The following is a 15,274-nucleotide window of genomic DNA, read 5'->3' as shown; positions in this document are numbered from 1 at the left end:
GGTGTGGTAAGCCATTTTATTTTATCCTTCCTGGCAGATATGTATATACCTTATTGCATATCCCTTATTACTAGTGAGCATTTTTACTTGGAGATTCATCCATGCCGTTGCATTTATCAGTAGTTCATTTCTTTTCATTGCTGCATAGTATTCCATTGTGTAGGTATATCACCATTTATTCATTGACCTGTTCTTGAAATTATTACACTGAGCATTTTTTTCATGGGCTCATTTATTGTACATAGGTTTTGTTTGGTGAAGAGTTTTTTCAAATCTTTGGCCCAGTAAAAAAAATTAGGTGTTTACCCTATTATTTGTGAGTTTTTTTTTTAATCTTTATTGTTGTATGTATTACAGATGTTCTTCATTTTTCCCCCGTTGACTCCCTCCTCCCCACTCCTGCCCCCCTCCCGCCTTTTCCCATACAATTGTCTGTGTCCATTGGTTATGCATATAAGTTCTTTGGTTTATTTCTTCCCACCCTAAACCCCTTTCCCTTTGAGGTTTGTCAGTCTAGCAATTATTTTGTACTTCTTGATCCCTTCACCTTTTTCACCCATTCCCCCTACCCCCCCTCCCACCTGGCAACCAACAAAATGTTCTTTGTATCTATGAGAATGTTTCTGTTCTACTTGTTCATTTTGTTTGTAAATTCCATTGTCAATATATATGTCTTCATTGCCATTTTGTTTGTTCATATATTTTATCTTTTTCTTCAAAAAGACCCTTCATCATTTCATATACTAACGGTTTGGTGGTGATAAACTCCTTTAACTTTTTCTTGTCTGGGAAGCTCTTTATATGGCCTTCGATTCTAAGTGACAGCTTTGCAGGATAGAGTAATCTTGGTTGTAGGTTCTTGCTTTTCATCACTCTGAATATTTCTTGCCACCCCCTTCTGGCCTGCAATGTTTCTTTTGAGAAATCAGCTGACAGCCTTATGGGAACTCCCTTGTAGGTAACTAACTGCTTTTCTCTTGCTGCTTTTTAAGATTCTCTCTTTGTCTTGAACGTTTTGCATTTTGATGATGATGTGTGTTGGTGTGGGCCTCTTGGGGTTCATCTTTGTTTGGGACTCTCTGTGCTTCCTGGAGTCATATGTCTGTTTCCTTCACCAAGTTAGGCAAGTTTTCTGCCATTATTGTTTCAAACAGGTTTTCAATTTTTTGTTCTCTCTCTTCTCCTTCTGGTACTCCCAAGATGCGAATATTGGCATGCTTGAAATTGTCCCAGAGGCTCCTTACGCTATCCTCATTTTTTTTTCTTTTTGCTGTTCTGATTTTTTTTTTTTTTTTGCTTCCTTAACTTCCAAAACAATGGTTTGCTTCTTGGATTTACGTACTCTACTATTGAAGCTGTGTAGATTATTCTTTATTTCAGTTAATGCCTCCTTCATTTCTGACTGTGCATGCATCATTTCTGACTGATCTTTTTTTATGCTCTTGAGGCCCTCATTAAGTTCACTGAGGTTCCCACTAAGTTTACTGAGTATTCTTATAAGCAGTATTTTGAACTCAGCATCTGTTTGGTTACTTATCTCCATTTCACTTATTCCTTTTCTTGGAGTTTTGTTCTGTTCTTTCATTTGGGACGTGTTTCTTTGTCTCCTCATTTTGGCTACCTCCCTGTGTTTTTTTTCTATGTATTACTTAATGAGAGATATGGGGCTATCTGAGACAGATGCTGCTTGTTTGAAAGAATTTAGGAATACCTGAAGCAAGATTCAAACAGGCCAATGCTTTGGTTAAACAACTGGCAACAGTTTCGGAGGGCCTGAAAGTTGGCTGTGGCGGGGCCTCAGGGAGTCACCAGGGTGGGGCAACCAGTGTGAGCCAGGTTGCTGGAGTCCCAGATATGGCAACTGTCTGCGGCCCTAGGGAAGGGCTCACCAAAGGAACAGAGGCCTCTGACAGCACGTTTGTCCTGGAGAAGCCCCCTGTCCAGCCCTCGCTCCAATGCCAAACAGCTCAGTTCTTCCCTGTATGTGTCTGGTGCCCCTCGAGCCGCCTCCCTCCAAGCTTAAAGGGAGTGAGTCTGATAAGTCTGTGCGCGGGCCATTTAAGGAGCTTCCTGGGGCTCCAGCTGCGTCAGCTTCCCTGAGCCTCGGTTTCCGCTGGCTTTTCCAGCCAGAAGTTATGGGGACTTCTCTTTCTGGCACTGGAACCCTGAGTGGGGCATCTGGTGTGGAACGGGGACCCCTTTGTCGTCTGGGAGGACTTTCCCAGCCCAGGTATCATCCTGTTTTTTATCCACCACATGTGGGTGTGGGACCAGCCTGTCGTGCCTCTGCCCCTCCTACCAGTCTAGATGTGGCTGCTTTTTAAATTTCGTAGCTGTAGGACATCCATTCAGCTTGATTTCAGGCGGTTTTGAATGATCGTTGTTCTGTAGTTTACTTGTAACTTTGATGTGGTTGTGGGAGGACGCACAATACCGCGTTTACCTACGCCATCTTGACTGGAAGTCCCTAATTATGAGTTTTTAAATATATTCCAGATACAAGTCATTTGTTAAATACATGGTTTGCAAAAATTTTCTTCCAGTTTCTGTCTTCTCTCTCTATTTTCCTAACAGTGACATTTAAAAAAGAAATATTTTTAATATTATGAAGTCAACTGTATTGATTTTTTTAAAAATAAATTTTCTGAGGTATACTGACATTCAAAGAGCTGTGTATATTTAATGTATACAAGTTGATGAGAGTTTGGAGAAAAAATACACTTCTGAAACCATCACCACAATCAATGCTATAAACATATTTATCACCTACAGAAGTTTTCTCCCACTCTCTTTATGTTTAAAGTTTTATTTATTTATTTTTGTGATAGAAACATTTAACATAAATCCACTCTCTTAGCAACCTATACAATATTGTTAACTATTGGTACAGTAGATCTCTAAGGTTTATTCATCTTGAGGAGCTGAAACTTTGTACCCTTTGACAAATACCTCCCCATTACCTCCACCCCCAGCCCTCAGTAATTACCTTTTTATCCTCTGCCTCTATGAGTTTGGCTATTTCAGATTTCTCATAAAAAGAATCATGTAGTGTTTGTTCTTCTGTGTCTGGCTTACTTAGCATATTTTCCTCCAGATTCATTCATGTTGTCACAGATGGTAAGATGACCATCTTTTTAAAGGTAATTTTGTATCTTTCAGGGTACAAATCTTGCACATTTTTGTCAGATTTATCCCTAAAAATCCTAATTGTTGATGCTATTATAGACTGTACATAGATATATCTATTATATATATTATAGATATATATTACAATTTTGATTCTGATGGTTTATTGTTAATGTATGGGCACTGTGTAATTTTGTATTCTGAGTCTGTATCTTACACATTTGTCTAACTGATTAGTTATAATAGCTTTTTGAAATTGTAGAGTTTTATAGAATTTGCTATATAGTTTCTTTTTCTTTTCAAATATGGTTGCCTTTTCTTTCTTCCTGTTTTCTTTTGTGCCTCATGGGCTGCACAGATCTTTCTTGTGCTCTTTTCTCTCTTTCTTCTACTTGATTATGGACTTCTGGCCTGGACTGTGAAACAAGGAATTTCTGTTTTGTAAGCCACCTCGTTTGTGGAGCTTTGTTCCAGCAACCCTAGCCATCCACCAACCCTAGCTCTGAGTCTTTGCCATCTAAGATAGGACCCACCTGCTTCCAGCCAGGCTGTCCATCCATATCTCAGTGTCCATGATGGTCTTCACTCTAAGTGACACATCTGTTTTGTCCCATTAATCTGTGCCTTAACGGAAGCTGCTCAGCAAAATGTTCCCCTCAGAAGATGAAATAATGTCATTGTTAGAAATAAAGAATTACTTTGATAGGTTATGAGTAGATTGGACACAACTGAGGAAAAATCTCTCAGCTGGAGGATACAGCAATAGAATCCTTAGAAAATGAAAAGCAGAGGGAACAAAGGTTGAAAGGGGGACCAGAATATTTAATAACTGTGTGACAACTACAAAGATAGGACCCACCTGCTTCCAGCCATTAATCCTTTGCCTTGACTGGAAGCTGCTCAGAAAAATGTTCCTCTCAGAAGGTAAAATAATGTCATTTTCACATAAACTCAGATGGAGAAAATCCATTGCTGGAAGAAGCCTCATAAGACATACTGAAGGAAGTTCTTCAGGATGGAAGGAAATGGTATCAGATGATAATCTGAATGCACATAAAGAAATACAGCACAGGTAAAGGTAATTATACAGGTGAATATAATAGAAAGTATAAATACATTTTTCTTTTATTCTCTTCATTGAGGTAGGTTTACCAAGTTGGAATAGGAAGGCTTACATCTGACAATATAGAAAAAAAAAATCCCTGATAACAGCTGAATAAACAAGTTTAAAAGATACAGCATATTTGGGGAATGTAAGTATAAAATATATAATATGCAAAGTAGTATTCACATTATTAAAATATTTTTATAAATAAACAAGACAAAGACAATCTATTAAAGTGACAACACAAGGCACAAATTGTTCAAATGCCCACATATTCAGGAAAATACAAATGAAATATTGACAACAACTTTCGAGTTGTTAAAATATAAAAAAGATTGATAATGGTGTTAACCAAGATGCAGCAAAATAGGTTTTCCATACCCTGATGTTGGCAGTGTAATAAATAGAGTCATTTGGGGAAGCAATGTTTCAATATCTATAAAAATATAAAATAGGCAAATCTTTTGACCCAGCAATTTTACTTCTGAGAATAAGAAATATGTATTCTGTATGATTCAGGTTATGATAACTAAATATGTAAAAAATTTAAATATTGCTAATAGGTGAAAGAGTTAATTAAATTATACAAGCATACTATAAAGTTCACATATGTGTTTATGTATGAGCATATATCAAAATATGTTTTAAGTAAAAACAAGTTCCAAATAAATATACAAATATGATACAATATGTAAATGAAAATTTAGTAGATATTTATATGAGAATCCTTATAAAAGAACACATCTATAATTCTCAGGACACTCCCAACTGTCAAATGAGTCATTACAGGTTGAAAAGGAAATGGAATGGAGACGGGCTTAGGTTTTGTTGTACAAAACCTTTGGGGAAAGTAAGTATATTATTTACTTTCTTACTTTCTTATATTATAAACGTATGTAATATGTTGAGTTTTACAATGAGAAGAGATATCTGTTGTATTTTTTGTGTAATATTAGAAATGTTACAACATAGATTTAAAAATTAAGTTAATATCCACATATTTGCCTTTTAAAAATATTCCTCCACCAAATCATCTACATCTAAGTGTGTCTGCTACAGATAAACAATGAAAAAATTCCCAATTTTTCTCAAGGACAAATAATTCAGTTTCTGAAATTCATTTCAATTTTTGAGAAGTTGGAAGTACTAGTGCAATACCCAGACCATGGGCACTTCCTTGGGTCCAGTGGAAGAAAGTCTTTAGGACAAACTAAAAGATTGATCTCACCTATTTTTTTTTTGCTTCATCCGAGGACATTTTTGCATTTATATTCAGATAGAGTGAGAGGGGAAGAGGGAGGAAGAGAGAAAGAAAAACATTAACGTGAGAGAGACTCATCGTCTGGCTGCTACCCACATGACGCCAACAAGGGCCAGGGATTAACTGCAACTGAAGTACATGCCCTTAGTGGGAACCGAATCTAGGTCTCTCTAGTCTGCAGGCAGACACTCTCACTGCTGAGCCAAACTGGCCGGGGCTCTTGCCTGTTTTAGTGAGCTCTGCTTAGAAAGCAACATTTGATAACAAAAAATCATGGCAAATTCTCCTGTCTAGGTGGTGTGGCTCAGCATGGACCCATGGTCTCATGGATTGAGCATGATCCCATGGACTGAGAGTTTCAATTCCCAGTCAGGGCACATGCCCAGGTTGCAGGCTGGATCCCTTGTAGGGGTATGCAGGAGGCAGCCAATCAATGTTTCTCTCTCATTTTGGTGTTTCTATCTTTCTCTAAAAAAAAAAAAAAAAAAATCAATAAAAACATATTTTAAAAAATTTCTAATTTCCTTCCCCTTCAATGCAGGTTCACAACTATGATTCTTAGCTTCCTTGCAAGCTTCTTTGTCCTTTCAATAATATAAGTGCTTCTTCCTCATCTTCTTGGGTCCTTTTCATTCTTTCTTGTGCAGTGAGTTCTTGAGATGCTGCTGCTGCTTCCCTTCTTGCCACCCGTGCAAGATATTGCACAGGTGCAGCCCCATCTGTCCCACTGTGTCTCTCAAGATGCAGTAGTACACAGCAGAGTCTCTCACGGTAACCTGGGGCAGGATCAAGGTACTGGACTTTCTGTCTGTTGTGATGATCAGAGAGGCCATTTCTTTGGTCACGTTGTCTTTTAGACCATGAATCACATGCTCTGGACCCTGGTGGGGAAGCTGTCGATACCAATGTATATACTCACTCACAATAATTGTGGAGTGGTTACAGGGCAGGTGCACAGCTTCTTCTTCAGTACTCTCCATTGCATCTGGCTGAGTGGATTTAGCATCACCCATAATACCTAAGGGGTTGAGAAACAGTAGATTAGCTCTGGAATGACAAATTTGGGTGCATCTAAGGTCAGGTTCATAAGCACTCCTGAACTCCCCTCTCTGGCCATGTCCTCTACATGCGCATTTTAATGTTTGTTGCACACAGACAGGAGAAATATTACTGGTATCGGTTGTTGAGCTATCCAGAGCCACATGCCAAAGATCAATTGTTGTATTCCATGACTCTTGGGGTCAATGAACCCAAAGCTCCTTACAGCTTCCGAGTTGTGAGACTCAGGCGATCTTCTATAGTAGTGGATATGAAAACCTTCTCACAGTGATGCCCAGATTCTCTAGAGAAACACACAGACACATGGAAACAAACAGATGCATTTCCACCTAGCATTTGGTAAAGTACAGTGGGAGAAGTAGAAGCAGCAGATTCCTGACCTTTGTCTTTAGCCGTGAAAGCTATCCTTTCTCAGACCCAGATCACTTACCCAAAGTTAGGAGAATAGCAATTCTTGTCACCGATCTCATAGTTCAAGTGAAAACTGGGGTTTCAGGTCTCAGAGCTCAGAACCTGTGTGCTGCTAGTTTTGGGGAGGTCCCAACAACCACACAGCAGCCACTAGCACAGCCTCAACCAGGAAGCTTTCATTTGGGCGTTTCCCAGGCAAGCGTCAGTGAAAGACAGAGCAGTCTCTTGGTGGGGTTTACTTTTATCCCCAGGATTAAACATAATTTAGAAAGAGGATAAGAATGTTTTCCCAATGTCTAGTCCTAATTCAGAGAGTTTATACTGAGATCATTTCCAAAGTTCAAACTCAAAAGAGTCTATGCTCGAGTGAAATGAGTAAGTAGCATCATGTACATGGAGATTAATAATCCTTCATTTTTGGTACATGGCAAAACCCACCATTGAGTTGGTATAAAATATCCTTTAATCTTAGTTACTTATGTTGAGCCTTGGGCTGTAAAGGGAGAAGAGAATTCTTATCCATATTCCCAGCCAGAGCAAGTAAATCTCAGGAACAATAATACATAATTTAACTTCCAAAGTGAGAAACTTCTTTCTGGTCAAAACAAACAAAAATACCATAAGCTCAGTTAAAAATCAAGTGACACTGTAGAAGAAGATATTTGCAGCGTATGTGACACAAGTAACCTCACAGTTGTATAAGACTGCTGTGCTCAGTCTGACAGGGTAAGATACAGAGCCCAGTCTAACAGCCAGGTTGTCTGGTGCTCAGGTCTCCCACATTGGCTCCTGGGGTGATGTCTTAATCATCTTCCTGATGGACATTGTTGGATGCCTCTGGTCTTGATACAGGAACCAATGACTTGAATGGTATTTACTTCTACTCCACTTAAACCCTCTTTAACAGACATATTCTTACTCATGCCCATGCCTAGGGGTGGCCGGCATTGAGGACACTAAGGAGAAAAGCAGAGAAGGAAGAGATGGGAAGAGAAGATTTAGAAAGAGAAATGAAATGAAGACTTTTGACAAGGGAGGTGGCAATAAATATAAAGGAATTCCTCTGGTTATTCTCAAAGGTGGTTATTATTAACAAAATGGGATAGAATAGAATTAAAATTATTCATCCCTCTCTGCTACAATAACTAAACTTTTTTATTTCACTATTGGGACAAATAGTTGGCCATTTAAAATCAAACTATTAATCACTTCTCTCTTCTCTTCACACTAAGGGTGGGCTCTTTGGTCTGCATTTGGGAAGGGCTCATTCATGTCCTGAGGCTTGCAGACACTCAGTGTGAGATCCTGAGGTACAAGGAAACAAAGGAGAGGAAATATGTTCTTTCACAACTCCCTGCTAACCTCTAACTCACCCTGGAAGGAGCTTCATTCAGTTTGCTGCTGTAACAGCCCCCTCTTGTGACTGTACATATGAACTCCTTTGCTTAGAACTGGCAACCAAGTCAGTCAGCAATCCTTCAAGGTTTGAGTTTTCTGTCTAAGAATAGGCGTCTCATATTCGCTACCTCCCTCTAGTGGCAAGGCTCAGTGAAGAGCTTCCTACCACAGTAAAGATGGAGTTATGTTCAGTCACTTGGGGATTTTAGACTTATTTCTGTGACTGTTTCCTCACAGAAATTGTTCTAACGTTTTCCCCCTCAATCAAATTCCTCTCTTTTCCACGTTTGATGACTGTCCCGGAGGCAACATTACGTATTAGCATAGGATTAGGCAGAGTATAAGCATTTAATAATACTTTTTGGGTGAGTGTATTAATTAATATTTATTGGAAGAAGTTATATGGAATGAGTCTCAAAATTATTCTAAATGAAAGCTTCTTATTTTCTGGAAAACAACTAGAACAAAAGTCTCCAGCAGTTAAGATAAATGTAAGATTAGACCTGTGAGTAAATGTCAAATAGACAGCACACCAACTCTTACTCACCACCCTTCAAAAAAAGAAAAATTCACAAATCTGCCAGGCTGGTGTGGCTCAGTGGTTGAACACTCACCCATGCACCAAGAGGTTGCTGGTTTGATTCCCTGTCAGTGCACTGTTTTCTCTCATTGATGTTTCTATCTCTCTCTCCCTCTCCCTTCCTTGCTCTCTAAAAATCAATAAAGAAATTATTTTGTTTATTTTTTTTTTCAAAAAAAGAAAAATTCTCAAATCTAGGACAAGGAAAGCTTGGAATGAAAATATGGTAGCCTATGGCATGGTGGTCATGCAGTCATGCCAGTTTAAAGTAATAACAGTAATTCAAGGTTGGTGTAAATATATACATGAAAGAAATATTAAAATTGCTAAAAGAAATATGAAAGATAAGATTCATTATGCCGTCTAGTTATATAATGCAAAAGTCAGACCAACATTACAAATTTTTATGTAGTATTTATTAGTGTATGATTCAGATGGTATGAAAATCAATACTGAGTCCAAATAACAATAAACATTGAGGAAAATTTTGGTTTTGTTTGTTTGTTTTTATATAATAACCTCATTGGGATGTAATTCACATACCATATAATACACCCATTTAACATACATACAATTCAATAGTTTTTAGTATATTCAAAGAGTTGTATAATCATCACCACAACCAATTTTAAAACACTTCTTGATCCCAGAAAGGAACCTGAACCAATGATCTGTCACTCACCATTACCTCTAGGAACCCCCTCTAGGTAACCACTGATCTATTTACTTTGTCTCTGTCTTGGTCCATTTGCACTGCTATAATAAATTTCCACAGTTTGGGTAGCTTATAAACAACAGAAATTTATTTCTCATAGTTCTGGAGACAGGGGAGTTCAAGATCAAAGCACCAGCAGATTTGGTGTCTAGTGAAGGTCAACTTTCTGGTTCATAGATGGTGCCTTCCTGTTGTGTGATCACATGGTGGAAGGGAAAAGGGATTTCTTTGGATCCTCTTTACAAGAGCACCAATCCTAAAAGCTTCACTTTTTAATATCATTACCTTTCAGGTTTAAGACACAACTGATATGTTTTGGGAGGGACACAAACAGTCTCAAACAGTCTATAGCAATCTCTATAGATTTTCTCATTCTGCATATTTTTTATAAATGGAATTATACAATGTGTGGGCTCTTGGGACTGGCTTTTTTTATTTATTTATTTTTCACATCTAGCATAATGTTTTCTGGGCTCATCCACGTTGTAGCATGTATGAGTACTGCATTACTTTTTATTGCCCAATAATATTTCATTGTATGATATACTATATTTCATTTCTCAATTGATGCACATATGGGTTGTTTCTATTTTTGGTTTTGAACATTTATGAACACATTTTTGTGAGCACATATGTTTTCATTTCCCTTGGGATTAGGTAGACGAAGAATTGCTATGTCATATAATAACTCTATGTTTCATGATTTGAAGAACTTTCAGATCATTTTCCATTGTGGCTGCACCATTTACACACTCATAAAAATTTAAGAAGTTGTTTAATTTCTTTTCTTTTTTCTTCCTCACCTGAAGATATTTTTCCATTTATCATTAGAGTGGGAGAGAGGGATAGAGAGAGAGACAGAGAGAAACATTGACGTGATAGAGCCACATCAACTGGCTGCCTCTCCCACGACCCAACCAGGGCCAGGAACAAATCGCAACCGAGGTACATGCCCTTGACTGGAATTGAACCCGCGACTCTTTGGTCCGAGGGCCGATGCTCTAACCACTGAGCCAAACTGGCCAGGGCAGTTTCATTTCTTTACATTCTCACTAATTCTTTTTATTTTCTATATTTTTGATTAAGCCATGTTAGTGTCTACATTTGTTAAGTGGTATTTTTCTATGGTTTTCATGTACAAATGGTGTTTGTAGCTTATACCCTTTACCAGAATAAGGAAGTTTTTCTGCTATTTCTGATTTGTTAGGAATTTATTTCTTTATTATGGGTGAATATTTACTATACATTAAAATTTTGGATAACTCTTGAGATGATTACATACATTTTTATTTGTGTGATTTATCTGACTGATTTTAAATTTTAAGTGATCATTAAATAAAAGCCAGCTTGGTGGTAATATTTTATTATTTTACTAATATTTTGCCATAAAATTTTTTTTGCTAATATTTTGTTTCGAAGTTTTGGATTTTATATTTACTGAGTTAAATTATCCTATATTTAAAAATTTCTCTATTCAGATATTAGTATCAAAATTATTTTGACCTTTTAAAATGTTTTTTCTTTTCTCTCTACTTATTGTTTGGTGCATCAGTCAAGTTATATGTGACAGGTGATCCTGTCATAATGGCCAACTTTCAAATCTTAGTAGTTGAAAGAAACAGTTGTGTTACTTCTTGCACATACATAGTAGTTCATTTGGAATCAAAGTGATCCTCCAGGTCAGCTATATTATATGTAATGCCCAACAATTGAACCTTCATATCAATACACAATTCAACAATCACTACAGTCTGAAAAAGCAGAGATTAAAAGTTAAGCTAGTTAAGTGCCTCTATCATGAAGTGACACATGCCATTTCTACTCACATTTCTTTAGCCCATGCAAGTCCTACGGCCATGTCAATCCTCAGAAGGCTTGTAGTCCTCCTGGGTTGCTGGAAGGAGAGGGAACTGTATATTAATGAACCGTCACTGTGTACTCCAGAGTCAGCCTTCTGACTCATAACTGAGAATTCATTTCCTCTCTTCTTCCCATGCAGGTGGCAGGTACTCCTTAGGATCCCCTTTTAGTGACTCCTTCTGATCAAAGGCAGGGTCTCTGATTGATATCCTCTAGTCTTCCTGGGGTCTTGCTGTGACTCCTTTGTCTGAAGAATTATGAAGAGACAAATAAGCAGAAAACAAATGAAGAAAAGCAAGCAAACTGTTTCCTCCACACACTCAATAGACTGTTATAGAACAGTTACAGGGTTATGTTGCATACAGTTCCCCTCAAGTGAGAATGAAGAGAGGCACACAGTGTTGGTCTGAAGCAGGTCTGTGATCCCAGGAGGCCTTCCTTACCCTGTTTTGATGTGACTGCCTTCTGCTGGGAGCTCTCCTGCTCACTGATTTTCACATTCTCTGGCTCAGCTCACTAGCATTGTCTTCTTCCATCATCTTCTCCGGCCATATGTTAAGGACTCTGCCTTTCCTGGAGGATAGTTTTCTCAGCCCATTCTCTTCCTGGGCTTGTTAAAGACAAAGAATTATTTTGAATCTCTAATGATCATAGTTTGTTTAGTCAAAGCTGCTTTTGGCTGTACAGAACTCTCAAAAAGTGAATAGACTTCTTATCTATTTGATTCCAGTAAGAGTCATATATTTATGTATTAAAAGTGTATTGCCAGCCAATCTGGCCATGATGATAATGCTCATAACAGAAGATTGACCAAGAAGACCTAGACCCTGTTGCTGAGGTCTGTGTTGGTTGGACTGATGTTCATCTAACTCATTCAGCAACACCACTGTACCTGACCTTTCTCCTTCACAACAAACAGGTCTAGGGCAGGATTGAGAACCTCCTTCTCTTACTGAAACTGGAGGCTTTATTTACTAGTCAAGATGTGCTGGGAACTGATGGCATTTAAAGTTGTCAAACTTTTCAGCTCTTGCAGACACTGGCCACAACTCAGTGTGGTTTTTAAATGAGCAGTGTCATAATTTTATTTTATTATTATTATTTTTAATTTTATTCATTTATTTATTTATTTTTATTTTTGGGACAGATCTTTCTCCTATTTTACTCCCTTGACACCCTCCTCCCTATCCCCCTGCCCCGTTCCCAGCTTTGTTGTCCATGTCCATTGGTTAGGCATACATGCATATAAGTTCTGTGGTTTATCTCTTCCCTCCCCCCATCACCCTCTCTTCTGAGGAATGTCAGTCTGTACCCTACTTCCGTGTTTCTGGGTTTACACTATTCCTCAGATTGTTAAATTCATTATATTCCATACATAAGTGAGATCATGTGGTATTTGTCTTTTTCTGTTTGGCTTGTTTCACTTAGGATAATTCTTTCTAGGCCCCTCCATGCCGTCTCAAAGGATAAGAGGTCTTTCTTTCTTACAGCTGCATAGTACTCCACTGTGTATATGTACCACGGCTTTTTTATCCATTCGTCCACTGATGAACACTTGGGCTGTTTCCAGATCTTAGCTATTGTAAATAGTGCTGCTATGAACATGGGGGTACATATATTCTTTCTGATTGGTGTTTCAGGCTTCTTAGGCTATATTCCTAGAAGTGGGATCACTGGTTCAAATGGAAGTTCAATTTTTAAATTGTTTGAGGTAACACCATATTGTTTTCCATAGTGGCTGCACCAGTCTGCATTCCCACCAGCAGTGCACTAGAGTTCCCTTTTCTCCACACCCTTACCAACACTTGTATGATGATTTGTTGATGGCAGCCATTCTGACAGGTGTGTGGTGTTGTTTTAATTTGCATCTCTCTGATGAATAGTGATGTCGAGCATTTCTTCATATGCCTCTTGGCCATTTGTATGTCCTGTTTGGATAGGTGTCAATTCAGCTCCTCTGCCCATTTTTTAATTGGGTTCCTTGTCTTCCTTTTGTTGAGTTGTATGAGCACTCTATATATTTTGGAAACTAACCCCTTATCTGATGTATCATTGACAATGATGCTCTCCCATACAGTGGGTAGTCTTTCCGTTTTGATGATTGTATCTTTCGCTGTGCAGAAACATTTTAGTTTGATGTAGTCCCATGTGTTCATTTTCTCCTTGGTTTCTGTTGCCTTAGGTGATGTATCAGTGAAAATTCTGCTGCGTATGATGTCCGAAATTTTGTTGCCTACATTTTCTTCTAGAATTTTTATGGATTCCCGGGTCACATTTCAGACTTTTATCCATTTTGAGTTTATTTTTGTGTATGGTGTAAGTTGATGGTCTAGTTTCATTTTTTTGCATGTAGCTATCCAATTTTCCCAACACCATTTATTAAAGAGGCTGTCTTTATGTACTGTATGCTGTTGCCACCTTTGTCAAATATTAATTGAGCATATTGCCTTGGGTCCATTTCTGGGTTCTCTGTTCTGTTCCACTGGTCTATATGCCTGTCCTTCTGCCAGTACCTGACTGTTTTAATTACAGTGGCTTTGTAGTGTATCCTGATATCTGGTATTGTGATCCCACCTACTTTGTCCTACTTTTTCAAGATTGCTGTTGCTATTCAGGGTCTTTTTTGGTTCCATATAAACTTTTGAAGTATTTGTTCTAGTTCTGTGAAGTATGTCATTGGTATTTTGATGGGGATTGCATTGAATCTATAGATTGCTTTGGGTAGTGTGAACATTTTAATGATGTTAAATCTTCCAATCCATGAACAAGGTATGTGCTTCCACTTTTTAATATCTTTCTCTATTTCTTTTTTTAAATGTTCTGTAGTTTTCTTAAAATAGGTCCTATACTTCTTTGGTTAAGTTTATTCCTAGGTATCTTAATTTTTTTGCCATGATGGTAAATAAGGTTGTTTTTTCAGTTTCTCTTTCTGTGAGTTCATCATTGGTGTATATGAATGGCATCGATTTCTTGACGTTAATTTTGTATCTTGCTACTTTGACAAATCCATTAAGTCTAGGAGATTTTTGATGGAGTCTTTAGGGTTTTCTATGTATAATATCATGTCATCTGCGAATAATACCAGTTTCACTTCCGCCTTTCCAATTTGGATTCCTTTTATTTTTTCTTCCTGTCTGATTTCTGTGGCTAAGACTTCCAATACAATGTTAAATAAGAGTGGCGAAAGCGCACATCCCTGTCTTGTTCCTGTTTTTAAGGGAAATGTTTTTAGTTTCTGCCCATTGAGTATGATGTTGGCTGTAGGCCATTCATATTTGCCTTTTATTATGTCTAGATATGATCACTCTATTTCCACATTGATGAGCATTTTTTATCAGAAATGGATGCTGGATTTTGTCGAATGCCTTTTCAACGTCTATTGATATGATCATGTGGGTTTTTTTCTTTATTTGAGAGAGAAGGAACCATCACCCCTTCGAGACACAACCCAGACATGTGCCCTGACCAGGAATTGAACCAGCAACCTTTCAGTGCACGGGACAAGGCCCAACAAACTAAGCCACACCAGCCAGGGTTCCACCCTTTGTTCTTTGCTAATAGGTCTAGCAAGAAAAATTGAAAGTAGAACTCTACCTACAAATGTGTCTATTCTAGGTGGAAAGAGAAAACCCAAAATAAAATGGACTCTTCATCCATCCATGCTGTCAGGCACAGACCATGGTGGGTGGTGCACAGACCAGTTGCGGGTGTGGTCCTAGTGAAAGGGCTTTCTTTCTACCACAGAGCATAATGAGGTGG

The 15,274-nt window shown here is 38.1% G+C and overlaps 1 gene segment (V, D, J or C); it reads right to left on the bottom strand.

Annotated features, from left to right (window-relative positions):
- Positions 1-6,121: 6,121 nt before the first annotated feature.
- Positions 6,122-7,052, bottom strand: LOC118616177. The segment is given in 2 exon segments: positions 6,122-6,510; positions 6,982-7,052. Coding segments are annotated over 2 exon segments (429 nt in total).
- Positions 7,053-15,274: the final 8,222 nt, after the last annotated feature.

This window comes from Molossus molossus, unplaced genomic scaffold (assembly GCF_014108415.1).
Source record: "Molossus molossus isolate mMolMol1 unplaced genomic scaffold, mMolMol1.p scaffold_m16_p_1, whole genome shotgun sequence".
Lineage (NCBI taxonomy): Eukaryota > Metazoa > Chordata > Mammalia > Chiroptera > Molossidae > Molossus > Molossus molossus.
This window is presented reverse-complemented; position numbering and strand designations above follow the sequence as displayed.